The 26,370-nt window shown below is 39.7% G+C and overlaps 1 protein-coding gene across 1 annotated transcript in view; it reads left to right on the forward strand.

The window, feature by feature from the left end:
• SLC25A21 (solute carrier family 25 member 21) overlaps positions 1 to 26,370 on the forward strand; it is a 487,120-nt gene that overhangs the window by 283,154 nt on the left and 177,596 nt on the right. Inside the window, exon 2 of the mRNA XM_039255723.1 lies at positions 434 to 482. Coding sequence (XP_039111654.1) covers positions 434 to 482 — 49 coding nt within the window. The remainder of the gene's footprint in view (positions 1 to 433; positions 483 to 26,370) is intronic.

A 26,370-nucleotide genomic window follows, 5' to 3' on the forward strand; every position in this document is an offset into this window, starting at 1 on the left:
TGCCTACCCAGGGAGATAAGAGGTATCATTATCTTTATTTCATGCACGCTGAGACTGAGGCTATGATTTGTCATGTTAGCGAGTGGCAGTGGGAGAAGTGCTGAAAGCAAGAATCTCTCCCTTCTTTCTTTCTTTTCTTTTCTCCATTCCTTTGACATATATTTGTTTCTTGGACTACACAATAATTCCCACCTAGATTATTGGAATCAGACATCTGATTCCTTTTGCATTTTCTTTCCCCTACAGCCCCACCTCCACGCTATGCCAGAGTACTTACACTCTGGGCTTTTGCTACTAGTCTCTAACTACTAACTTTATTTCCAAAGCCCCAAATTTTATTTGAATCTTCATACTTGAGAAATCAATGGGGTCAAGGAAACAAGAACCAGTGTTTACATAAGTGTTTACTGGACTTTTCTTTATCATCTTTCAGGTCTTGTAGAAATTTGCCTGATGCACCCCCTCGATGTGGTGAAAACCAGGTAAGGTTCTGCATGAACAAGTATTATTGACTTTGGCTGATATCCAAATTAAGATCTGTCAGAACACTAAATGCTAGAACTTGTCCTAGGCCAGTAGCTTCTCCCAATAATGGCATTTATATTTACTTCTTAAGGAAAATGCTATTTGACAGATAAAATGTGAACAGGGAAAAGCATTTTTGGATAGAGGTCATCATAAGGTATATGATATTTTACTGCCTTCACATGACAACCATTAGATATGATTTGTGGCTAAGCTGGTAAGCGAGGTAAACTTATCAAAATGAGGTAAAAACTAAACTTTAGGGAATTATGACAGCAGACTTTCATTAGGCATTTTGATGTGAGACTCCAAAATTTCAAGTAAACTTCTTATGGAATTTATTCCTACAACTGTTTGCCAATGCAAAATGCCATATTTCTAGGAAAATGCATTTGCTCTTAAAGGGACATACAAATCAGGGCAATGTATTAAATCTATTTGCCAAGTGAAAAAAATTCATAGGGGTTTTACTATCATCTAGAGCATTTTTTTAGAAGTTAAATCTATGGCTGAATTACTTAGCTCTCTGTGTTTTTAAATTAGAAACTGTTAGTTTAGTGAAAGTTTCCATTTATTTGCATTGTGTCAAACCCAAGAACACCATACCTAGGTTGGAGCTCAGTAGCAAACAGTGCCATTCAACCAACAATGGTGGTCGAATGAACCCTCACTCCCAAAGTTAGAAAATACTTGAAGAGTCAGGCTGATCATTGAATGAACATGTTGCTTAATTTCCCTAAAGAGGCAGCAGAATCCTAAGCTGGCTACTAAAAGCAAGGCTGTGACATCCAAATAATAATTACATTTTTAAATGAGAGAAGATGAGAATTTGGCCTCTGTCTTAGCTCGGGCAGCTATAACAAAATACTGTAGACATTTATTATAGTTCTGGGGCTGGAAGTCCAAGATCAAAGTGCTAGTCCATTTGGTTCTTGGTGAGGGCTCTCTTCCTGACTTGTAAATAGCCACCTCCTTCCTGTATCTTCCCTTGAGGGAGAGAGGCAGCTCTGATGTCTCTCCCTCTACTTATCAGAGCACTAACCCCATCATTGGCGTTCCACTTAGTCTAACCTCATGACATCACCTAAACCTAACTACCTCCCCAAAGGGCCCATTTCCAAATACCATCACACTGGGGTTAAGGGTCCAGTATATGAATCTGAGGGGGCACAAACATTCAGTCCATAACAGCCTCAAGTCACCAAACCCAAACAGAGAAAGAAAACCACAAATCACATTCAAATGTAAAATTGCATGAACTCCCTGGTCCATCTTTTTACAGGGTTCAGAAACAGAAAGCAAAACTCACTGGGATTTCCTTCTTAGATTGTATGCCAACCTTTGAAAAGCCAGAATATTGTTGCTAGCCTCACTGAGGAATAAATTGTTTTTTTAAGAGTAATTTCCTAAATTAGTGAAGTGTTCGAATGAGCACAGAGGAGACATAAAAATGATTTAAATAAGACATGATATTGAAATTATGGTTACTCATTCATTCACACAATCATTCATTAATTTACTTATTAAGTATCTAGTGCATGTGTGTTCCAAGTGAGCTCTGTCCCAAAGAGCTCTCAGCCTGATGAGTTAGTAGGAATTTCACAATAAGTTTCAAAAATTATATTATCTCATGGTACTGGGTTTGGATAGAATACTTCTTAAAATGGATGAGCCAAGTAACTGGAGCTTTACATCTTTGTTACATAGATATTTTGAAAATGACATTCATTGATTGGAATTAGTCATATACTCTTGTCTAAATTCAGTGGGAGGGGAAAATATAATTCTTCCAGGTGCCCTGAAGAAGGGAATTCAATATGGGATGATATTTGACCTGCATAACAATAAAATGTATATTGAATAAAGACACAGTCTTAGGGTAAACTGAAAGTCCAATGCAACTGACCTTGCAACAGAAGTAGAATATGCAAAGATTGGTAGCCTATCTCACTGGGTACTAACACAGAAGTGATAGGGAATAGACAGGACAGACTAAATTGCTTCACTATTATATTGTACAGGAGATGACTACATTTCTAAATAAGATAAACTGTAAACTGTAAGAGATAATATGTGAAACCATGCAACATTGGTCATTTTAACAGGTCATTTTCCTTAATGACATCAAGGGCACTGGATTCTAAATTGCTGTAGGCATTGTCAAAGTGGGGGATGGCATACACCACGCCAAACCTCACTTCCTTCGCAGTGTTTCTGTGAGCTGTTTTTGCCTATCCTTGGATATTATTACTTGAAGGGTATACCCTGAATTAACCTGAGTATGGAAAAGGCTCATTTTCAATGATATCTCATGTGCAGAAGGATTGGAAACTAAATGTTTACTTCTTGGAGTTTAATCTTTTCTTTTTGGATTCTATGTCTGTCTAATTCTTTTCATTGTGGGATGAAAAATAATAGATTCTAAAAATACGATTCTAGGGGCGCCTGGGTGGCTTAGTCAGTTAAGCGTCCAACTTTAGCTTAGGTCATGATCTCGCGGTTCGTGGGTTCGAGCCCCGCGTCGGGCTCTTTGCTGACTGCCAGCTCAGAGCCTGGAGCCTGTTTCAGTCTGTGACTCCCTCTCTCTCTGACCCTCCCCTGCTCACGCTGTCTCTCTCTCTCTGTCCTAGAAATAAAATAAAAAATATTTTAAAAAATAAAAATAAATAAATAAAAATACGATTCTAAAAATTCCAAACTCATCCTTTACAGAGATTTCTTTTTCTTTTTCTTTTCCTTCTTCTTTTTTTTTTTTTTTTTAACTTTGTAAATGATCAATTCTCTTACCCCAAGCTGAGGGAAAGGGAGGTGATGGTATTACCTGAGCCCAAGGGCCAGCTTCCAAGGGTGGAAGCTGGAACCATCGTAGATCTGTCTAGCAGTAGCTGGAGCCTCAGCCATTGCCAAGTTCACTACCTGAGGCAGGCAGGCAGGGAGAAAAATCCTCTCCTTTCTCCTTTCTCCCCAATCTTCAGTCTCCCACCAGTGCTTCTATTTGCTAAACCATGGAAGCCTACGAAGCCTAGCCTAGCAAAAGGCAGTCTTTTTGCATCACAAAGCAGAGCAGAACAAGGACAAACAAGAAATAGATCTGGAGGGGCGCCCAGGTGGCTCAGTTGGTTAAGTGTCGGATTTCAGCTCAGGTCATGATCTCAGGGTCTGTGGGTTCAAGCCCTGCATTGGGTTCTGTGCTGACAACTCAGATCCTGGAGCCTGTTTCAGATTCTGTGTTTGCCTCTCTCTCTCTCTGCCCTTCCCCTGCTCATTCTCTGTCTCAAAAATAAATAAGAAAATTTTTTTAATTAAAAAAAAAAAAAGAAATGGATCTGAAGACAAACAGAACCAGGACTGAAAAACTGTCACTTTAGTGAGGTTTGGAGAAAGAGATGCCATAAGTGTGTGTTTTCCTTTTTTTTTTTTTAAATGAGATGTAATTGACATAACATTATGTTAGTATTAGGTATATAACATAATAATTTGTATATATTGTAAAATGATCACCCCAATAAGTCTAGCTAGCATCCATAACACCATACGTAATTACAAATTTGTGTTCTTGTGCTGAGAACTTTTAAGATCTACTCTCTTAGCAACTTTCAGATATGCAATACAGTACTATTAACTATAGTCATCATGATACTTATTACATCCCCAGGACTTATTTATTTTATAACTGGAAGTTTGTACCTTTTGACCCACTTTACCCATTTCACCCACCCCCTACCCCCAGGCTCTGGCAACCACCAATCTGTTCTTTTTACCTATAAATTTCATTTTTTCTCTTTTTCTTTTTTAATCTTTTTTTAGATTTCACATGTAAGTGAGGTCATATGGTATTTTTCTCTGACTTATTTCACTTAGCATAATGCCCTCAAGGTCCATCCACATTGTCACAAGTGGCAGGATGTTCTTTTTTTTATGACTGAATAATATTCAGTTGTATATAGTGTATACAATTTCTTTACCCATTCATCCCTTGATGGGCACTTAAGTTGCAAGCATGCATTTTTAATTTAGTATCTTTACTAAGAACTCACTCTGCATTTTAAAAGATTATCAAAAGTTATAATTAATAAATTTTTTATGAAGGTATTTTAGGCACTGTGGCACCTGGCTTAATATAAGAACTACATATTCTGCTTCATAGAAGTGTTGCTCCAGGGACAGACCTAACATTAGCTTAGGCTAGCCACACGACAACTGCTTTGTTGTAAGCGTCCCCACCTTATTTTAGCTGAGGAGATTTGGCTGAGATACTATTATATACATAGCACTTAGGTAGGATCAAGGTCTCTTTTGAGATTCTTCCCAGATATAGGCCTATACACTATTTTATGGTTCTTGTGTAGTTATATACAAAGAACTTTGTCTACATTTGTGGGTTGGCCTTCTGGTTAGTAACACATAACTATAAATGATAAAAGACTCTCTGCCCTTGTATAATTAGGAAGACTACAGTTAGTTTCTGGCTTTGTATTCTCCAAGGATTCAAATAAAATAATCACAAACAATAAAATAATCATCTCTCTCATATTGTCTCTCATTCTCTCTCTCTCTCTCTCTCTCTCTCTGTCCTTCTTTCCCTCTCTCCCTTCAGCTTTCCTTTTCCTACATAGGCTTCCTTTGGGGGTAGGATGCTTCTCTCACTTGGCACCAGATGGCCCCAGCAGCTTCAAGCTTACGTGGGCCTTGGTGTTTGTGTGTACTCTCTCTGAGACAGGATAACCTGTCAGTTAAGGAGTCTGGCTCTAGAGTTAGGAAAGCGTGGGTTCAAATCCCAATTCTTCACTTACTATCTGTGTAACGTCAGATAAGTTACTAAACTTCCCTGTGCCTAAGTTTCCTAAGCTTTAAATGGGAACAATAATGGTATGTACATTATTGTGAGAAATGAATGAAGATATACATATATGGTATTTATATATGCATATATGCTTATATGGAGATATATATATATATATATATATATATATACACACACACACGCACATGCACACACACACATATGGCATTTAATACTGTATCAGCAAAGGAAAGGGGACTACAAAGACAAATGGAGTTTGTAAGGTAGTCAGGGAAACATGAGGGAGAATAAAAAGTGTGGGAGAGGGGAAATGTTTAATACGGAATCAGGCGGTTTCAAGTTTCCAAGCCGGAAGGCTTGTGTTATATGAGCACTACATTTAAATCTTTTCTCGGAGGGGTGTTTGCAAGTAGATAGTCCTTCTGGGTCTGAGGGCAGGAGAGCATCAGTTTCATCTGTGTGTTCCTGTTGACATCATTCCACATATCATTTTAGGGCTATGTGCTGACATTATTTAGGACCGTGTGCCACAGCCAGCATCATGCCTGGCCTCTAGGAGCTGTGCTGTTGTCATTAAGAAACATAAAATTTCATAAAAGAGGTGGGAAGTAAGAATCTGTTGAAATAAAAGAGGAGAAATTTCTTGATGGAAGGCAGGCAAAAACATCTCGGGCTTGTAGTGGAGTTCCAGCGACTGGATTAGGGAAGAGTGAGGTGAGAAGGTTTCCATCCAGCAGGTGTGCCTAAATGAAAGCCGGGTAAGCTGGACCCACAGGGAATGGAAGGTCCCCCAGAGAGCACATGTGACAAACTTTGAGATGGAAAGCAAAATGCTGGGCTTCATCTAGGACAGCGCTGGCTAATCAAAATAAAATTCCTGACACATGTATGATTTTAAGTTTTCTAATAGTCACATTTTTAAAAATAACAGGAAACCAGGGCGCCTGGGTGGCTCAGTTGGTTAAGCGTCCAACTTCCACTCAGGTCATGTTCTCACGGTTCATGAGTTCAAGCCCAGCCATCAGGCTCTGTGCTGACAGCTAGCTCAGAGCCTGGAGCCTGTTTTATATTCTGTGTCTCCCTCTCTCTCTGACCCTCCCCCACTCATGCTGTCTCTATCTCTCATAAATAAATAAACTTAAAAAAAATTGAAAGACATAACAAGAAACAGGTAAAATTAGTTTTAACAATGTATCTGGTTTAACCTCATGTATCCAAAACATTGTCTTAGCAACAAGCTTATCAATTTAAAAATTTAATGAGATATTTTAGTCTTTTTTAAAAAATAATTTCCCCAAGGTTATACATGTACTTTTTTTTAAGTTTATTTATTTGTTTTGAGGGAGAGAGAGAGAGAGAGAGAGCCCGAGGAGGGGAGGGGCAGAGCGAGAGGGAAACAGAGAATCCCAATCCCAGTGCAGGGCTCAAACCCACGAACCATGAGATCATGACCTGAGCTAAAACCAAGAGTCAGACACTTAACAGACTGAGCCACTCAGGCGCCCTTACATTCCATTTTTAAATACTTAATCCTTGAAATCTGGTGCATATTTTAACACTTAGAGCACATCTAAATACTGACTCATCAGTCTCATTTCAAATGCTCTATAGCCACATGGGGCTAGTGGCAACTACGGATAGCATGGGCCTGGAATGCAATGGGAAAGGAATTTTTTAAGGGGAAAGAGAGGTGGTCCAGCAGTTCCTCAGTAAGAAGAATACTTTTGCTCAGAATGCATTGACAGTTGCAAATAAGCAGGGTCCTCAGTGAAAGGGAATTTCACTACATACACATTTGACGGTTTGTACCTGTGTGGAGAAAGTGGCAATCAGAAGCTCCAAAGATTTATCCACATCACAGTCCGAGGGGATTTTAGCTCACATCCCTTTCACACTTTTATTCCCAGGAAGGCAAGTGGTTCGTTGTGCTTCAGGAAGAGAGCATTATTGAGGTGTTCATTCTGTTTGGCCCCCAGTCATTTTTAATCACTTTTGTTCCATTTTTGAACGTGGCATAAATCAGGTGCGAACTAAATAAATTACTGATCCTATAAAGACTGATCTTTTAAAAGCGTGTCCTGTCAAAGAGCTGCAAGGCAGAGTTTCTGGTGGGTGCTGGGGTAGGCGAGAGGCGGAGAGGCGTTTCCACATCTCAGTGCAGACAAACAGTTACAGGCTGCTGGTGAGTGGACAGGCCGGTACATACCTTGGCTTTCATCCTTCCTCCCATCAGGACTTAACTTGCACTGAAAAGTCTTATCATACTTCTCTCAAAACATATTAATCACTGTGTGAATTCTAAAGACTCACATGGGTTGAAAACTTGGCATCCACACGTTATTATACGTGCTTATGGGGTTTTACTCAAGCTGCTGAGGTTGATTTACACTCTGTTGATGGCTCTTGTGCCCCAGACCTGCTGAATCCAAAACTCTAGTGGGGGGACCTACCAATAGTTATATTTAACACCCTTTTGGGTGAATCTTAGGCAGGGAGCCCAGACTAGTCACTGGGTCAACCTTTGGGAAACATTGCTGAATACCCTTATAGGCAGTTCTGTAAAAAGGCTTCGTGTAAAGAATTCCTCACCGCCCCCCCACCCCCTGTGCATGTGTGTATGTGTGTTAAACATCTCATTTACCTGTGGTTCTCCTTGGTTTCATTTATGTAAACTGCTTTTGTTAGTAATGAATAAAAGTGGAAGGACAGAGGCTCCCTTGCAGAGCTCATTCTGTGGTTTGTGAGAGTGCTATGGGAAAGTATTATCTACAGCCAGAAAAAAAAAAAAAAAACACATATTGTCCTACTGAGTGAGGTTACAGAGGCAAAAATCAATGCCAGAGGATGGGAGAGGAGTGAGCATTGGTTGTCACAGAGAGAAGGTAAATGGCTGTGATGGGTAAAAATGATTTAGAGGCATTCGCCCACCACAAACTTTATTAAAAAGAGAAATCTGAGGATGGCTGTGGAGAGAGGCTGCTTTGTGGGGAGCCCAGCAGAAAGCGAGGAGCTAAGAGCTGGGGTGCATCCACAGCCTCCCTTTACGGGGGCAGAGAGGGAACAGCCATGGACTTGAAAATGAACACTTAATTTAAGAGGCTGGAGTGGGGACATTGAGCAGCCATTGAGACCCACAGAACAGCAGGAAGGAAACAAGGAACGAAGAATGTTTTTCCCCAAAAGATCCTTTTAAAAAACAGAAGAAGAAAAGAACCCTTTCAAAATGGGAATAGAGCAGTGGGGAAAGTTAGGCTGGAGTAGACAGTGGAGGCAGTAGAGTCTATAGGATTAAAAAAAAAAAAAAGGTAACAGAGCAGCTGAGAGGGTTGTTTCCATATGTTAACGATTTGTCCGTGGTATAAAACATTAAGATCACATTCAGGGTTAGACCATGGTTATGCCTGATTTCTCATCATCCGTAGAAATTCAGGACTAGACCACTGTCATGGCTTATTTCTAACCATGGAGAGAATGTGTCTGACGTAAAGCAAGCAAGGAGTAGAAGCACATTTTTACAAACTGTATTTTTATTGGGACTTCGACACTGTAGCTGACTCAATCAATAGCAACATATAATGGTATGAAATGGTCAAGGTATCCCCGAATACCTGTGAGTAGAACTCCAACTTGGCTTTTGCAATTGTATGACCATATTAGGGTTTCTTTGGCATGTGTTTTGCTTAACTGCAGTGTCTTTATGTAGTTACTGAAGGCAAGGAAGGAAGGACTAGGTGGTGAGCACCCTGCGACTGCATTGATTGTCCTTCTTTTCCATGCAGTCATCACTGAAGATTTTATTTATTAACATAATCAAATCAAAAACAGTGCATAAGATGGATAATATATGTGGAAGAGGTGAAAATTACCTATGCTCATTGTTAGCTCGTAGGATTGCTGTGAATGTGTAAGTGAACCCATGTAGGCCTTAAAATGCCATTTGTTCCCACCTAAGTGCTTTATTACAAAGCAAATGCATCATTGCCAATGAGTACATGACAAACTTTAAAAGGCCCCATATTTGTATAGTGATTTAATTAAAAAGACATATATAATCTAAGCATGACCTTAAACTAGAGAAAGTAATCCTATTTCGTGCCCTGTTTAGAATGTAGCACATCTACATTCTAGATTGGTGTGTCCTTCTGGAGAAAGGCAGAGAATTTAGGGATATTGGGCTATGACCCCATGAAGAGATTTGTTTAATATTATTGCTGGGATTTTTACTTTGACAATGGTCCTGCCTTTCTTTGGGATAACAAGTATTGTATAAGAATTGTGGAAAACCCACAAGGGTTCATAGTAGAAAGTCTTTCCCTCCGTCACCTCATTTAGTGGTCCTTGCCATTGGACATAAAGCCAGGCCCTAGGCTAAGTAGGTTACAATAGTTTCCTTACCCATAAATAACACTTGGTGCGTATCAGTCTTTGCTGCTACCAAGTAGTTTTAATCTTTTCTCTAGTGGCCCAAGGATGAGGAGATGACAGAATGTGAGACACCTAACGACCTGTTGCTCTGAGACATTGGGAAGAAAATTGGTCCCAAAGATCTTATGCAGGACATTCTTGCTACCATATGCTAATTTTTTTCAGATTAATTAATAAGGAGAAAATCCTTTTTAAAAACCCAGTCAGTTCCTCCCACATAAAATAACAGAACTCTCAATTTCATTAAATCAACTGTAACTCACTTTATAATCTTGAAGTCTTATTTCTGATTTTTTTTTGTAAATGGAATTCTTTTTTTGAATCACTCCCTAGAGGAGCATGCTATTTTTATGACTCACACTGTGTAACCTTTGTAAAGTGTTTAATCTCGCCTTCATTTGTGTTTTTGTCTAAATTTTTAAAATAAAGATTTGGTGTTTGTTTAAAGTACAGTATTTTTTATTCTTCAACTAATTAAATGGTCTTAGAGGCTTATCCCTTAGGTAATAACGTAACGGGTGCTCCGTTTTGATGCCTCTCTCTTCCTTCTGCTTAACTGCAAAAGCTTCTCCTTCTGTGTGATCCCAGGCTGAAGGATGAGAAGGAAAAGAGCCTATGCATTCTTCATGCCTGTCAGTGGGCTTCTCCAGACATCTTTTTCTTTTTTTTTTTAAGCTGAAAGGTAAATAACTCTTAAATGGCTTTCTTATCTTTGTCATGGGAAAGTGAATTACTTCTAAAATGAGCATCAGCATGAAAACTATTTCCTCTGTTTCTCCTTACCCCCCACCCCAGCCCCCATCCAGAGTTTTATCCGATTGTGAGTAAATTTTCAACAGCTTCATTAATCTACTTATTTCGCCAATGACCATCATATGTTGCCCAGTAATGATGTATTTCGCCTTAACTGTGGCTTAAATTCCAATTTTGGGCTTGTTAGGCTTTAATAAGATATAATATATAAGAATAAAATAAACTGATTTTGGATTATTCTGAATTAAAAACAAATGGGTGTTTTTCTAAGTGCTTTTATACAATCATAAAGTTTCCTCAGATAATCTTCTATTTTAAGTACAAGTTTTGAGGGGGTAGAGAATTTGGAACTCATACAATGTCTATTTTCAGTGGCTATTCAAAGGCTTTTTGAGATAAGGCCTTGCTCTAAATTCAGGAAGTAAAGCAAAAGTTCAAAATGTTTGCTTTTATTTGGCTACAGTACTTATTTTATTTTTAATATTTTTTAGTATAATTTATTGTCAAGTTACCTAACATACAGTGTATACAGTGTGCTTTTGGTTTTGGGAGTAGATTTCCATGATTATTTTAAATGATTTTTAGTTAAGCTCTAAGCAATCTGCCTGCCACCCCTGAAAATAAAATTGTCTTATCAAGGGTGTTTCTTCCCATCTACATCTATTAAAAAGAACAGGTGCTGGGGTGCCTGGGTGGCTCCATCGGTTTAGCGACTGACTTTGGTTCAGGTCATGATCTCACAGTTTGTGAGTTCGAGCCCCACATCAGGTCTGTGTGAACAGCTCAGAGCCTGGAGCCTGCTTCAAATTCTGCTCACACTCTGTCTCTCTCTCTCTCAAAAATAAATATTTTTAAAAAAAATTTTAAAAGAGCAGGTGCTTATGTCAAGAAGACCAGAATATTCCTTACATGACATGTACAACGGGGGAAGCTCTTCCTATAGCGTGAGAAAACTTGAAAGTGTTGAGAAAGAAGCTGCTTGAGAAGTGAAAGCTCTAACTGTGAGTTGAACCTTAGAACCTCAAGCCATGCCCATGGGAAAGCTGCTTTTGAGTTGAGCATAGAGTGGGAATCAAGCCTAATGAAATCTAAATTGTTGGGATTGTAGCACAGCTGAAGACTACAGTTATGAATATTCTAGAAGATTGTTTTTCCTTTTTGTGAGGCAAGAATAAAAATCATAAATTTCTGTACACAAACAAATTCAAGGCTGATAATGTAATAAGTATCTTAACTGTGAACCTTGACCAAAAATTGGTAAAATTGTTTAACGTTCCCAGAAAATCGATTGCTTCTCAAAATATTCTTGTTAAGATGGTTAAAATAGCCTGGTTGCTTTTGCTGGCAGTCAGGGCACAGCTGAGATTTAGTTTTGACATAATGAAGAAGTTTGCAAAATGATAAATAGAGCCATATATTCTCTGGATGCAGCATTGCATACTCTGCGCCAAGTTCCTTCAGAATAAAATTGTCCCATTTGGAGGTGATTGAATATTGTCTCCAGTAAAACTTTTTTGTGTACTTAAAAGGTTACATACTTTCATTTTGTAGCAAAAACCATTGAAAAGTAAACTGGATATCCTCAATTTGGGGTAATCAAAATCTATCTGGGATATTCATTTCTCTTTTATGAAAAGGCACAACACATCATGGTAAAAGTCTCATTTGCAGATCGAATTCAATGCTGATAAATATTCAAAGAAAAATAGGCTTTAGAATGTAATTTATCTATTTGTGTCCTTTTAAACTCTGAAGAGTAAATATACGTAAGAAGAAGGTATTTATTTTCTTTTTTAGATGTTCTAAAGTGGGAGCTGGTTAGAATTCTGAGCCATTTTCATTCTGAAAGGACAGGCTAGCAGAGGTGATCCCTTTTGTGCACAGGCTTTCCAGGTTTTGTGGACACTGTCAAGGGAGAATGTGATTAACACATAACAACTCAGAGAAGATAAAGACAGGAGACCAGGTAACAGCTCAACGCTGTTGGCTCCAGATGTGTGAGTCAATTAAACTGCTCCAGGTCTTGATTTCTTACCTGGAAATTAAGGATATACGCCAAAGAGATCACAGGGCCTCTTCCAATAAGATATTCTATGTTTTCTTTTTATATATATATATATATATATTTTTTTTTTAATTTATTTCTAGGAGAGAGAGAGAGACAGCGTGAACAGGGGAGGGTCAGAGAGAGAGGGAGATACAGACTCTGAAATTGGCTCCAGGCTCTGAGCTGGCAGTCAGCACAGAGCCCGACGCGGGGCTCGAACCCACGAACCGCGAGATCATGACCCAAGCGAAAGTCGGACACTTAACCGACTAAGCCACCCAGGCGCCCCAGATATTCTATGTTTTCAAAGCCATGTTGTCCTTGCTTAAAAATTTGATCTCAGAGGGCGCCTGGGTGGCTCAGTCGGTTAAGTGTCCAACTTCAGCTCAGGTCATGATCTCACAGTTTGTGAGTTCGAGCCTCATGTCAGGCTCTGTGCTGAGAGCTCAGAGCCTGGGGCCTGCTTCAGATTCTGTATCTCCCTCTCTCTGCCTTTCCCCTGCTTGTGCTCTGCTCTGTCTCTCTGCCTCTGTCTCTCTCTCTCTCTAAAATAAATAAACGTTAAAAAATTTTATGTAATCTTAATACATCTCCACCAGTGGGATCTCTCTATTCCCTGAATATGCCAAGCTCTTTCCTGTCTCAGGACCTATGTGCCTGTTGTCCTTTCTTCCTGGAATAACTGGCTTCTCCTCAGCCTTCATACCTAGGCTCAGTTCTCATTTTAGAATCTTTCCTGGCTGCCTCATGTAGCATGGCCGCTGGTGTTTCTCTCTTTCTCATTACCCTATTTATCTTTGCACTAGTCTTCTGATTTCATCACGTTGATTTGCTTGTGTACTCATTAACTGTTCACTTCCATTGGAATGTAGGCTTCTAAAAGCAAAGCACCTTCTTTCTCTGTTCGCTGATTCATGTATGCAGTTTCTGGAACAGTGTTAGCATAAAGTAGGTGCTCAATAAATACTTATGGAATGATTGTAGTTTAAGAGTTGACACTACATATATATTTTTTAAATTGTGTGTTTGGAAAAATAAAACAAACAAAAACACTAAGCCTGACTTTTGAGACAGGCTTCACACAAGAGCAATTCACATACATTATAGAATTCACATATTTCTTCATTTACCTAATCTGGGCATTTTATATAGTCTAAGCTGTTCTTTCTTCAGTGCTTAACTTGTGGTTAATTGTTCTATGCCACAGATAATTAGAAATGATATTCATATATTCACTCAGTGCCAGTGATTTTCCAGGATCTCTGTACCAGCTGCTCCCTTACTATTCCTGACCTGGAGAAATTGTCATCTGAATTCAGGATATTTGAACCTCTCTCAGTCCTGTCCATTCTCCTCTGCCAAGGCTCAAGTAGTCATTCTTCCAGTCCAGCACATGGATGATCCCTACCCACTAGGCTAGAAATAGAAGAACTCACCCTCCTGGGTGACCTGTGGATTGGTGGGCATGATGCTGGTGACAGGTGGGCTGCAGGAAGACAACCTGGACGTTCTTTAAGGAAATGTTTTTAGTGCATACACTCTGATTTTTACTTACACAACTCAATGAGGCTGCTTTGCAGGGGGGAGGGGCAGGTGTGTGTGTGTGTGTGTGTGTGTGTGTGTGTTTAATGAATAATGACAGTTGGAGTAAGCAGAGCCTGTTGTGTTCCTCAAGGTAGCTCTTTTTGTTAGTTCACTCCTTGGCCTCTTAATGAATTAAAAGGTATAGAAATCTCTTTTTTTTTTATCAAGATTTATTATGGATCTTAAGCTTTATCTTTTTCAAAGACAACCTGGATTAGTAGAATCTGTAGAGTCAAGTAGGGCTCTAACTTTATTTCAAAACAAAAATAATGCATGACTTCCAAAAGTAATATTTTCTGGTCTCTTCTGGAATCTGAGAGGGGAGGAGGGAAAGGAAGAGTGAGAGAGAGAGGGGTTTATTAAGATGTTCATCACTGCTTCTGAAGCAATGATTTTGGGATAATTTTTGGATTTTTGCTAATATTTAGTCCTAAAGAATTTCAAATTAGCATTTATATTTCCTTGTTACATATTTAAACTTAAGTCGATTATTTATTTGATTTCCTTTTGATTATTTATTGATTTCCTGTATTAAAACGGGGAAACTATTAGGTTTAAATTTAAAAAAAAAAAAAAAAAAGGAATGACCCTGAAAATTATCCTCAGGTTAAAGAATTGGTAGAAAGAACTCTTGCTGTACATTTTGATTTCCTGGAGTGTGAGAAAACTGTCCCTGTCCAGATGCTTGCCAAGTTCTGAGAGAACATTTAAGAGTGTTTTTTGGGTAGCACAGGGAGATAGTCAGGGTCTTGTATGCGGGTGTTCCAGGTTTCAAACTGTAACAAGGGAATGGAAGAAAAGAGAGAAGCATTCCCAAATCAAACATAACTCTCAGGAAATGAGCCAGAACACCTGTGAGAGGTCAGGGGTCAGAAAATACAAACACAGGGTTCGATATTTTGATCATATTACACAAAAGAAAATGGTCATAGATAGTGGACAGAAGAAAATCTGGAATTTTATGGAGAACTTAGGAACCAAGGGTTCTGGCATTCTAAAACTCCTTTCTCCCATGACTCTATGATGTTTCAGAAATATTTTGTCAATTGACACTGAAACTTTCTGGTGGTCTCTTGTTGCTTAAGCATCAGATTGAGAAGTTATTTATCTCTTTTCCCTTAACTCCCAGAGGTTCACTTCTGGGAACCTTCTAAGCTGGATTCTTTGGCCAGTTCCTACAAGGCTCGGGACGGTGGGGGGGGGGGTGTCCAGCAGTCAGAGATGGAGAGACATCACAGCCCTGAATCACAGCAGTTCACTTCTGTAGAGGGAAAAGTGGTTTGCAAACGTTACTTCATAGGACCTCCTAGGGAAAAAGAGGGTGTTTTTTCCATCTCCTTCCCCAGTTCCAAATTCTCTGAAATTTGCTTGATTTTTGCCAGGTGTCAAATTATAACCCTCCTTGTCAACCGCAAATGACTAATGATTAGCCTAATGACTATGCAAAGTTTGAAACTCACATTTACATCTTAATGTACTGACTACATTGTGTTTTCATAAATTGTGAAAAAATTTCCTAAAAAGGCCAATAAAAACAAAGTTTTAGAGTCTTAATTGCAATGCTCACTTGCAATTGTTGACCCCGTAGGTGCTCGAGGAGAAACAAAATGGGAGCTGTGGCCAGCCCATCTTCAGGCCTGCTCCGGCCAGCCGAGCAAATGACGCCAGTGCCCCTCTCCTGGGGAGAGTTAAGTGATGTCAGCACCGCTGGGCAGAGCAATATTTGACCCTTAAACTGCTTCATATATAAGCAGCTGTTTTCCTCTTTCCTCCATTCCCTGAAGGAAGCAGGAGGGCTGAAATATCTGATACTTTTTTTTTTATCCCCCTAGATAAAGCATATTTAATGGAATGATGACCACTTTGCTCACTGGCCATTTGCTGTTAAGCACTTGTATTCAAAAGCCCTGTGCATAATTTTCTTTTCATTATAACATGTGTAAAAAGGAGCAAGGCCTCGGCAAGTTTTCTCCATATTTACGCCCGGCCCCCAATGTGTGCCTTGAGAGCTCATAAAAACAAATCTGCCTCTCAGCCGGGCAGTCGGTAATGGGATCTGGAGCCTCTCTCCGCAAGGTCACCTGTTTAAATAGAGACTCCCGTGGTGCTGCCTGAAAGGTGTTTCCATCTGAGGGCCTCTAGCTAGCTCTGTGTCTTTAGGAAGTGAGCTTCCAGCGCTGGTCCAGTGTTGGCTGTCCAGAAGAGTCTTTCTGTTGCTGATCTCCACCACAGCTGATGATAAGAAATCTGGAGATGCTACCCCAGGCAGATCCAGGCTCCAGCCATAAAATAAAGCATGTGTTAGACCTTAGCTACAAAGAATTGCCTTCAACATTAAAATAGAACAGTATTCCATTTGGCTATTGGAGTGCATTATGGAGTTATCGAACAGTGGTGCATTCAACAAGATCCCGTGGAAACATAAGGACTGTAAAAATCATCGTGTGAAAAGATGCCAAGGGTTGTTCATAGGAATTAAATGTTCTTTTGCACCGGCAGCAGGCTTCTTTGGACAGCACAGTGGACAAGCCTATTCCAAATTATACACACAAAAATATAAGCCAAATATTTGTGACTCGTTTGTTCTTTCCATCTGAGTCCACATTTTCTGTGTGCCCAGCTTCCAGTCTCCACAGATCTGTCCCCTTCCTGTCCCTCTACCTCACAATTAAACCCAATTCCTGTCTCCTTCAGACTCTAGCTGAATTCACTCAACAAACAGCTCTGTGTGCCTACCTCTGTGGTGTCAGCAGTGTGCCAGGGTGTGGGGATCCCAGAGCTTTCACACCCTCCATGTCTATCTAGCACAGCCCTACCTAGTGCCAGATCTCTCCAAAGTGTGCCAGTGCCCCCTCTCGTCACTGGCCTCTCCCAACTGAAGGGGGGGGGCACCTTGGCTTCAGCATTTCAGTGAAGTTGCCCCCCCCTCCAGTGCCCAATACCAGAATTATCAGTATCCAAAACCCCCCTTCTTACAAGCCATGTCTGAACAGCCAGGACTCAAGCCTTCACTTGAGATCCAGGTCAGGACTGGCCTGACTGCTTTAGAATCAAAGAATGGAGTCAGGGTAGAAACAATATACAGAAGGACAGCTCAAGAGAGGGAGAGCAAACAAAGCCGGCAGTTCCTGGTTAGGGTCATAAAGCTCCTACTTCCTTTACAGACCAACAATAAACAGAGTCAGTCACCAATCAGTAAACATTCCTCACCACACGAGGGAAGATTTGTGTTCAAAGACGGCAGACTGGACGCCGATTTCCCCACCCTGCCTTCTCCCTTCCCCAACTTAATAGGGATCCTAAAGAAACAGCTTTCTCTGTAAGGTTAACCAGTGGTTCTCAGTGTTGGCTTTGTTGACACTTTGGGTTGGTTAATTCTTTGCTGTGGGGGGTCTGTCCTGAACATTGTAAAATGTTTAGTACCCAGTACTCTCCACCCACTAGATGCCAGTAGCATCTTCCCCCCAGTGTGACAACTAAAAAGGTCTTCAGACATCACCCAATATTCTTTGCGGGACAAAAATCACTCTCCATTCCCATTGAGAACCATTAAACTTTTGTTTAATCATTGGATTAAACAAAAGAAAAGAATGAAACCATTGGTCTCATGTCTAATAGGCAAAATATTGATATGTCACATATAATGTCACATATACCAGTGGCATATGCAAATCTCACCTATACCAGTGAGGCACCAGAAGACATAGTACTGTGTTCAGGGAGTGGCTGTGCAGATGGGGCGATCTGTGATTCTCAAACTTCAGTATGTGTCAGAATCACCTGGAGAGCTGGTTAAAACACAGATGGCCAGGCCTCACCCTAGAGTTCCTGATTCAGCCAGTCTGGGTGGGAGCCGATACTTGGCATCTCCGACAAGGTGATGCTGATTCCTGCAGGGGTTCCTGAAAACTGCTGGGCTGGACCTTTCTGGATTGGCACTTGACCTACCAGTGGTGAGGTAATCACAGATGAGGAAGCTGTGTTGTTTTAAGCCTTCTCTGTGTCTGTATCTTCTTCATCACCCACCACCCAGTGTCATTTGTTCTCTTTTTCCCAGGACCTCCTTGAGAGTGCATCCTCCTTTGACTGTTCTCCTTGGAAAATGTTCCAAACTTTTCCCTACTGCTTGGCACCACTAGAATTGTCTGTCTGGTTGTTTGCTCCTCAGGTTCATTTCCTACTCCTGAATTAACACTTGCCTAAGCGTCAGGAAATACTAATGGGCACCCAGCTTCTGGGTGCTTGTTAATCCTCCTCAGATTTCACAAAGCAAACTACAGTACTGTGGCATACCAAAGAGGTGGCTTGCTCAGCAGGGAAGAACATATTGTATCACTGACATTGTTCATAGTTGCCAGAGCATGGTGATAATAAAAATTATGTCAAAGTTTATTATTTTTAAAAAGTTCTGCACAGACAACGCACACCCCCCCCCCCATTGTCTACATCTTGGGCAAGCTGCTACCATTATTCTCCCTTGGTCATTCCGAGGGATGGCAAAATTTCCCCTCCTTGCTCCATGCCCAAGAAAAGACACCAGTTATTCTCCTACACTGCAGTTTTCTGTACACTGTAGGTATCTTAGGAAGTGCATGACTGAACTCTGTAACCATCTATGGCTCCCCTTTGTGGGTGAGATTAAGTCCAGACTCCTTTGCATGACATAAAAAGTCTTTCTCAGAGGATCCCAACCTACCTTTTTCAGAATCTGCTATCTCTGCTGACTTTGATGCAAATACATTCTGTCTTCATCAGATTATTATTTCCCAAACATGACCTGTAACTACTAGTAGTGATAATAGTAATAAAAATTATTAACAACTATCTTATTGACATTTACTGTGTGCTGTGTATAATTCTTGACTGTGTTGTCTATTTTAATCTTTCCAAAAGCCCACAAGCACTATTATTTCCATTTTATAGATAAAGAACTTAGAACTTAGGGCAAGAAAGGAGTTAAGGAGAGAGCCAGGATTTGAACCCAGGCAGTCTGACTCTTTACATTGGACCTCTTTGGATTGGTACTTGACCTACCAGTAAAGGGTAGCTATAGATGAGAAAACTAAATTGTATTAACATTTAGTTCTCCCATCTTTAATTGTCAGTGTTAAGTACTGTAGACACTACTTATATTTATAATGATTACTTTCCCCCAGCTTCTCCTTGGTGGGACTTTCTCATCTTTAAAGACTCAGCTGAAACATAACTTCTTCTCTGAATACTCTTCTACATCTGCAGATGGAAGACCCTGAATGAAACTGTGTGTGTGTGTGTGTGTGTGCCCATGTGTGCATGTGCGTGCCCATGTGTGCATGTGCCACATGCATGTGTGTATATCATGTATATATGTGTTTCAAGTCATAATATCATTAGATTTTTATAGTCTCATATGTCAAAATAGGAGATCATGTCATATTTATATTTGTACTCAGAGCATATAGCATGATGCCTGGTACCAAAGAGATATTATCTAGGTGTTAACTGAAACAATGAGTAAATAAAGGACTGATATGTCCCAACTTTAAGTATTACTTTAAACATACACAGGCCACAGTCTACCAGTTGTCACAAACCTGAGTTGAAATGAACACTTCAACATATACTTCTGGTTTCTGTAATTTAAAGATTTTCACTCTACCTACTTTTGTAAAAAAGAAAGAGAAAAAAAAAAAGACAATATATGAACTGTACTCTCTAATCCAAGTGGAACAAAAGCACTAGATGCATAATAACAGCAGTGTTTGTTGGAGGGTCTCATAGGACACCTAAGGCCTCTGAAAAATAGGGTGTTGGCTGATGCAGGTCCCAGGGATCAGACCATTAAAAAGCTGTGGCATTTGTCACTGGTCCAACAGAACCAAGCGTAGCCACGCTGGAGCAACTGCAGCCATCAAAGTGCATTTCCCCCTATAACCAATTATTCAGTGGAGTAAGGGTGTGTTTGCGTGTCCGATGAGTGGAGGAGGGGCTTCTCAGGAGCAAGATGGCACTTCTCTGGTGAGAAGTGTTCAGCCTGCTGTGAAATGCTATACTTGAGGGAACCTGTGCTCATTCAACTTGGGCTCAGGTCATGATCTCACAATTCGTGAGTTTGAACCCTTCATCGGTCTGCAGTGATGGTCCGCAGAGACTGCTTTGGATCCTCTCTCTCTCTCTCGCTTGCTCGCTCGCTCTCACTCTCGCTCTCTCATTCTCAAAAATAAATAAACATTTTTAAAAATGCTTTACTGGAGTACAGCATTGACTCGGACAGCTTTGCAGATTTTGCAACTTTAGCTTTGTCCTTGGGAGATTTTAATGGAAGCAGAACCCTGCCAAAACATTTATCTGGACTGTGATTTGTATCTTATCATTATAGTTTTCAAACGAATAATTTAATTATACTATTTCCCCTTGAACAATTTTTGTTTTGGTTGTAGTGCCAAATTATTTTGTAATATTCTATTTTGGCTACCAAGACAATCTTATAGTATAAGTACTTTGCTGCACTCCCGGTTTTCACAATAAGAATGTCACAATTTATTACCAGGGATATATGTCCTAACAGATTTACAATTTTCCTTTGTCGGTGCATGGAAGCAATTTGATCCCATTTCATGTTTATGATATTCATTATATTCAAATTCAGTATATTTGGTTTCCATGTAAAATTTTAGCAGTGTTTCCTGTATGGTTTTTTAATATATATATTTAAAGCTGAGTATGGTTAGCTGTGTGTTTGTCTTGGAAATTTTAGAGCGACAATTTTCTTATCCAGAGTTTCATGTATTATGCTAACACATGACAGTAGACTCCTAAAGAATACTATGATCATACTCTATACACACAAACCAAAAAGCCATAGGAATTTGTAAGTTTCTGTGAAGGTGTAGTTCCCATTTGTCTAAATTTTTGTAATCTGGTGAAAATTACATTTTTCATGTAATATATGAATTTTTAGTACTCTAAGTGAGTCCAGTTCTGTTACATAATGCTAGGAACTCTAATCATACTTTCAGCTGTTATAGCTACATAACACACAGGAATTACGTTGACATTTTAATATGCTGTCACTTTAAGATATACCATGAAGTGTGAACAGAGAGCAGGGCACTTGAAACAGGTGTGTCTAATTGTTAGGGGTGGGGGTTTTTTTTGTTTCTTTTTTTTTTTCTTTTTTTTTTCTGAAATACCAATGGTATAGTTAAGAAAAGGTGTGGAATCTAGAAAGAGTGTTTCTATGCTGAAGCAAACTAACCAGGTTCACTTTTGCCAGCTGGTAGAAACAGATTGAACTTCATCATTGTTTTTATTGTTATTCTGGGCATAAGTGACTTTAGTTGGTAGGTCCTTCATTCTCATGAGTGCATGAAAGGATACATAGCAAGCTCATTTGGATAGCAGTGACTGTGTTTCCAGTACTTTTTGGCTTTGAGTTAAGGTCTGCAACTGCAAAACTAATCATAAGTTTCGAGGGAGGTAGATCTATTTTATTAGCTAAAAAATATGTAACTGTTTCACTACCTCTTCCAAATGTTTAATATGCTTGATATCCTTCCAGAGTACCGTGTTCATTATTTGGGATTTAGGGAAACCTCCTTAAAGTAGCTGATCTATCCCAGGAAAAGACTTTGTTTGGGGATGTGGTCACCAGCTTGGCAAGCAAGCAAATGAACTAGTATATATAAAGCAACCCTTCACAGGGTTTCAGGGCTTAACAACTCAGAGAAGACTCTTAGCTGCTCATTTGGAGAACACACATGAAAATGTAAGTCTCTTTTTTTTTTTATAGGAGACACAACATTTTGAACACAAGATATTGTGCCACTGAGAATAATAATCTCTATATAGTTTTTCTAGTCCCCATTTTTTCTAGTTTGTCAGTTTAGTTTATAATCAGCCACATTCAACTGATTAATTGTCCTGACACCCGGGTACAGCATTTTGTTACCCAGAAAATTATACTTTTCATAAAAAATAGCCTGACTTATCCCAAGCTAACAGGTGTCCCTGCCCCTTAAAAAGACATGAGTTGTAGCTATCGAATATTCCAAAGTAACTTACCTTTCTGCGTTCTAAAATTTTGCTGCTTGACTATAGAAACTCATTGGTATCAACTTGTTAGTCAGGCTCAAGTTAAGGTAAAAGGAATTCTGATCAAGTTTGCTCAGAATTGTCTCCAGCTGTGCCAGTTTCCGTCCTCGGTTGAACAGAAGCTGACCAAACTCTCCCTTAATTGCTTGCCTCTTTTTCTTCAGCCACTGAAATTAGGTGTGATTGGGCCCTAACAAATCATGTGACACATATGGCCCCCAGGTTATCTTACATACTTTATTTTGTGCGTAGAAAAGACTAAGTTTAATAAACTATTAATGACTCCAACATCTGTTAGCTTGTTCACAATAAGAATATTTTCCTTTAAATACACACCAAACAATCTCTGCACAGAGCATATGCATATCATATCTCTTATTTGAAGAGGACTGTAGAATGCCGTAATCTTTAATCACTGTTTCCACCACTAACATTTTTAGTAGGGGGAAAGAATAGGTAGAAGACAGGATTCTCTGACACCTGCCATGGTCCCTGTATTATGCATTAAGTCTGAATTTCTAGTAGTGAATGGAGTCCCATGGAGCATAATCAAGACCAAAATATTGCTTCCTAAATAGATGCAGAATCCCTGCTCTCTTTTTTGTCTGAATGGTGCTAAAATCCATTCAGAGACATTAGTAGGCTTTTGTGCCCTATTCTATGGCTTTGTTAGATGCCTGGAGAGTGCAGGTCATAAGGAGAAAATAATATGTTATAACAAAGAAATGAACTATCAGTCAGTTTTCCGGGGGTGGGGGTTACAAGGTACCCTGGTGAACATCATTTTTGAAGGATTGGGGTGGGGGGTGAAGTAGTCAAATCTGAGTTCTGACTAAGTAGCTCTTTGTGACTATAAGCTTTTTTCTTAACAGAGACTGCAGGCAGGACCTTTCTTTCAAAATCTTCTACTGCTTTCTGGAGCCAGCATGTTAACGTGTGGAAAGAATTTCAGTTTTTGAGCAAGACAGGCCTGGGTTTGAACCTTGATCTATGACTTAGTAACAGCGTGACTTGACCAATGACTTAACTAAATCGCGTTTTTCTGATCTGTAAAGTAGAGGTCGTAATACCCAACTAATGGGACAGTTTTATTCAATGCTATCGTGTATGTAAAATGCCACGCAATTTCTGGCAAAGAATCCTCCCTTGGTAGCACTCACTACTTCTCTGCAAATATGGGCTGGTGTGATTAGAAGCACTCATGACTATCTTCTTCTCTTTCTGAGCCACAGAGTCAGGATAACGTCTGTTTGGATAAAGTTTAGGCTCCTTTCCCATCTTGGGGGCTCTCGGGATAAAGCTCACAGTCCTCAGCTCTCATAAGGCTGTCACATCTGGCCCCCTGTGTGCTTTATCTTCCTCCTCTCCTACCATTCTCTCTCCCAAATTCTATGCCACAAACACCACTCTCTGGTTTTCTTCTGCCTTTGCCCATGCTGGTTACTCTGTCTGGAACAATCTCTCTCCACCTCATTCCTTCTTCTCTTCCCCTGGATTAACTCCTCATCCTTTAGGTATTTGTTTATCCATCACTTCCCCTGGAAGGTCTTCTCCCTTTCCTAGGTTAGGGTCAGGTACCCACCTGCTACTGTGCACCTCCCCTAACTCCCTGATCACAGCACTTCGCACACAAAGTCTCGCTAATTACCTGTTTACTTACCTGTATCCATATGAGACTGAAACTTATGTGGCTGTAAGAGCCATCTGTCATTAACTTGATCCCCCAAAGACTGGCACATAGCTAGAGAACAATAAAGATTTGGACTAATTGGTAGTTTAATTACTTAAACAGTGAAGTAACAAGTAACTGAAAGTAAGTAAAATAAGTTCAACTTTTTTTTTTTTTTTTTTAAGTTCAACTTTTTAAAAAGTCCAAGCCCGGGACACCCAGGTGGCACAGTCAGTTAAGTGTCTACTTTGGCTCAGGTCATGATCTCACAGTTCATGGGTTCAAGCCCCACGTCAGGCTCTGTGCTGACAGCTAGCTCAGAGCCTGGAGCCTATTTCAGATTCTGTGTCTTCTTCTCTCTGACTCTCCCCTGCTCACGCTGTCTCTGTCTCTGTCTCTCTCAGAAATAAATAAAACATTTAAAAAAGTTTTTTTTTAAAAATCAAAGCCCTTGATTCTAAAATATTAACTGAACATGATAATAGATCCTAATTACATGTCTGGCATGCATTTTAGCGGGAAATATCTCTGGATAACTGACTTTCAAGATCTACCAGAGATATAGATTCTCCCAAATAATAGCATAGCTCCAAGCTTTGGAAATGCCATTTCTACCTTCTTTTATTTTGTATCACTTAGAGTTACTAGCTGAGTTTTTGTACATGATAGTCAATCCAGAAACTGTCTTTCACTGGACTGATATGAAAAGAACCAAGTTCTGACTTCTCCTTTTAGAATGGTGTTTGGTAGGGGGTACCTGGGTGGCTCAGTCGGTTAAGTGTCTGACTTTGGCTCAGGTCATGCACGGACCATGAATTCGACCCCCATGTTGGTTTCTGTGCTGACAGCTCAGAGCCTGGAGCTTGCTTCAGATTCTAAGTCTCTCTCTCTCTCTCTGCCCCTCCTCCACTCCCACTCTGCCTCCCACTTTCTCTCCCCTCTCAAAAATAAATAAGTTTTTAAAAAGTAAAAAAATAAAAAAAGAATGGCATTGATAAAATGATTTATGTCAACTGGACTGATTGTTTTGAATTATTCTCAGACTAGTAGTGATAGTTTTTCCTTATAATGAAATGTAGATATATAAGCCCTTTTCACCACTTTTTCCTTAATATCCTATTTCTTTCTTTTTTTTTTTTTAATTTCTAGGAGAGAGAGAGAGACAGCGTGAGCAGGGGAGGGTCACAGAGAGAGGGAGACACAGACTCTGAAATAGGCTCCAGGCTCTGAGCTGGTAGTCAGCACAGAGCCCAACGGGGGGCTCGAACCCACGAACCGCGAGATCATGACCTATGCTAAAGTCGGACGCTTAACCAACTAAGCCACCCAGGCGCCCCCTTAATATCCTATTTCTTGAATCAAGGTGTCACATTTGAATTACACATTTCGAAAATGTGTAATTCACCCCCCTGCTGTCCAAAAGAGCCATGCTTTAAAAAGAAAAGCACTCATTTTGTCAGAGACTTATAAATGTATTCTTCATGGTTCTCTCCATATCAAATGAAAGGGGAACAAATACACATGAACAGATGAAGACAGGGAAGGAATAAGAGAACTATCTTGGGATGTACCTGAGTAGTCCAAAGCAAACTCAAATTCTCATGTTTGATCTTTGAAATTTATTTTATTTTTTATTTTTTAAAATGTATTTTAATCTTATATTACACTTCATAATGCCTCAATTTTGGTATTTATCCCAAATCTTAGAATAAATTAGAAGCTCAAAGAAATATTCATCATGTTAATTTTATAACTTTGGACATCCCTGCCTTTCTTAGTTGGAAAAGCACAAAATTAAGAGAATATTCTAGGACTGAACTAACAGCAAGAGAGACAAAAAGTCAAAATTCGATCAGATTACAAAAAGGCCCCTCCAAACCCAAACTGAAACAAAAACCAGAGTTGACTTGAGCACAAGAGATTCCAGGCAGCTTGATTCAATTCAATTTCACAACTGTTTATTGGTCTCTTAATATGTGAAAATGAAATGAGGTTTCACTTGAACCAACCATGCCCTGATCAACAATTAAGAAAGCCATTACCAAAATAAGAAATGTAATTTGAAATATGTCACTGATTTCTTGAGTAAAAGACTGATATGGATTCCATTCACAGGTATCTTTTGTAAGAAAGAGAAATCTGTTGACTATTTGGGAATAAGAATGGCTTTACTGCATTTCTACCAAGAGTAGATGAGACCCTGTTCTGGGCCAACTTCTGCTTTGGGGAATTGCATTCCATAAACCTAAATACTGCTAGGAGCTCCCTGGAGATTCTGCATCCTCCTCTCGTTCTGTCCCCAATGCAGAGTGCTGCTGACAGCTGTTGGACAGCCGAGGCAATTCACCTCCAGAGTTGCATAATTTGGAAAGTGCTTTGGGATCCATTTGGTTGAAAGGTTGTTAATTATGATGATTTATGACACTGGAAACGAATCTGGGCCTTGACAGTATGGAGAATATACTTAATGCCTAATTCCTTTGCTTGTCC

This window comes from Hyaena hyaena, unplaced genomic scaffold (assembly GCF_003009895.1).
Source record: "Hyaena hyaena isolate Hyena2069 unplaced genomic scaffold, ASM300989v1 scaffold_542, whole genome shotgun sequence".
NCBI lineage: Eukaryota > Metazoa > Chordata > Mammalia > Carnivora > Hyaenidae > Hyaena > Hyaena hyaena.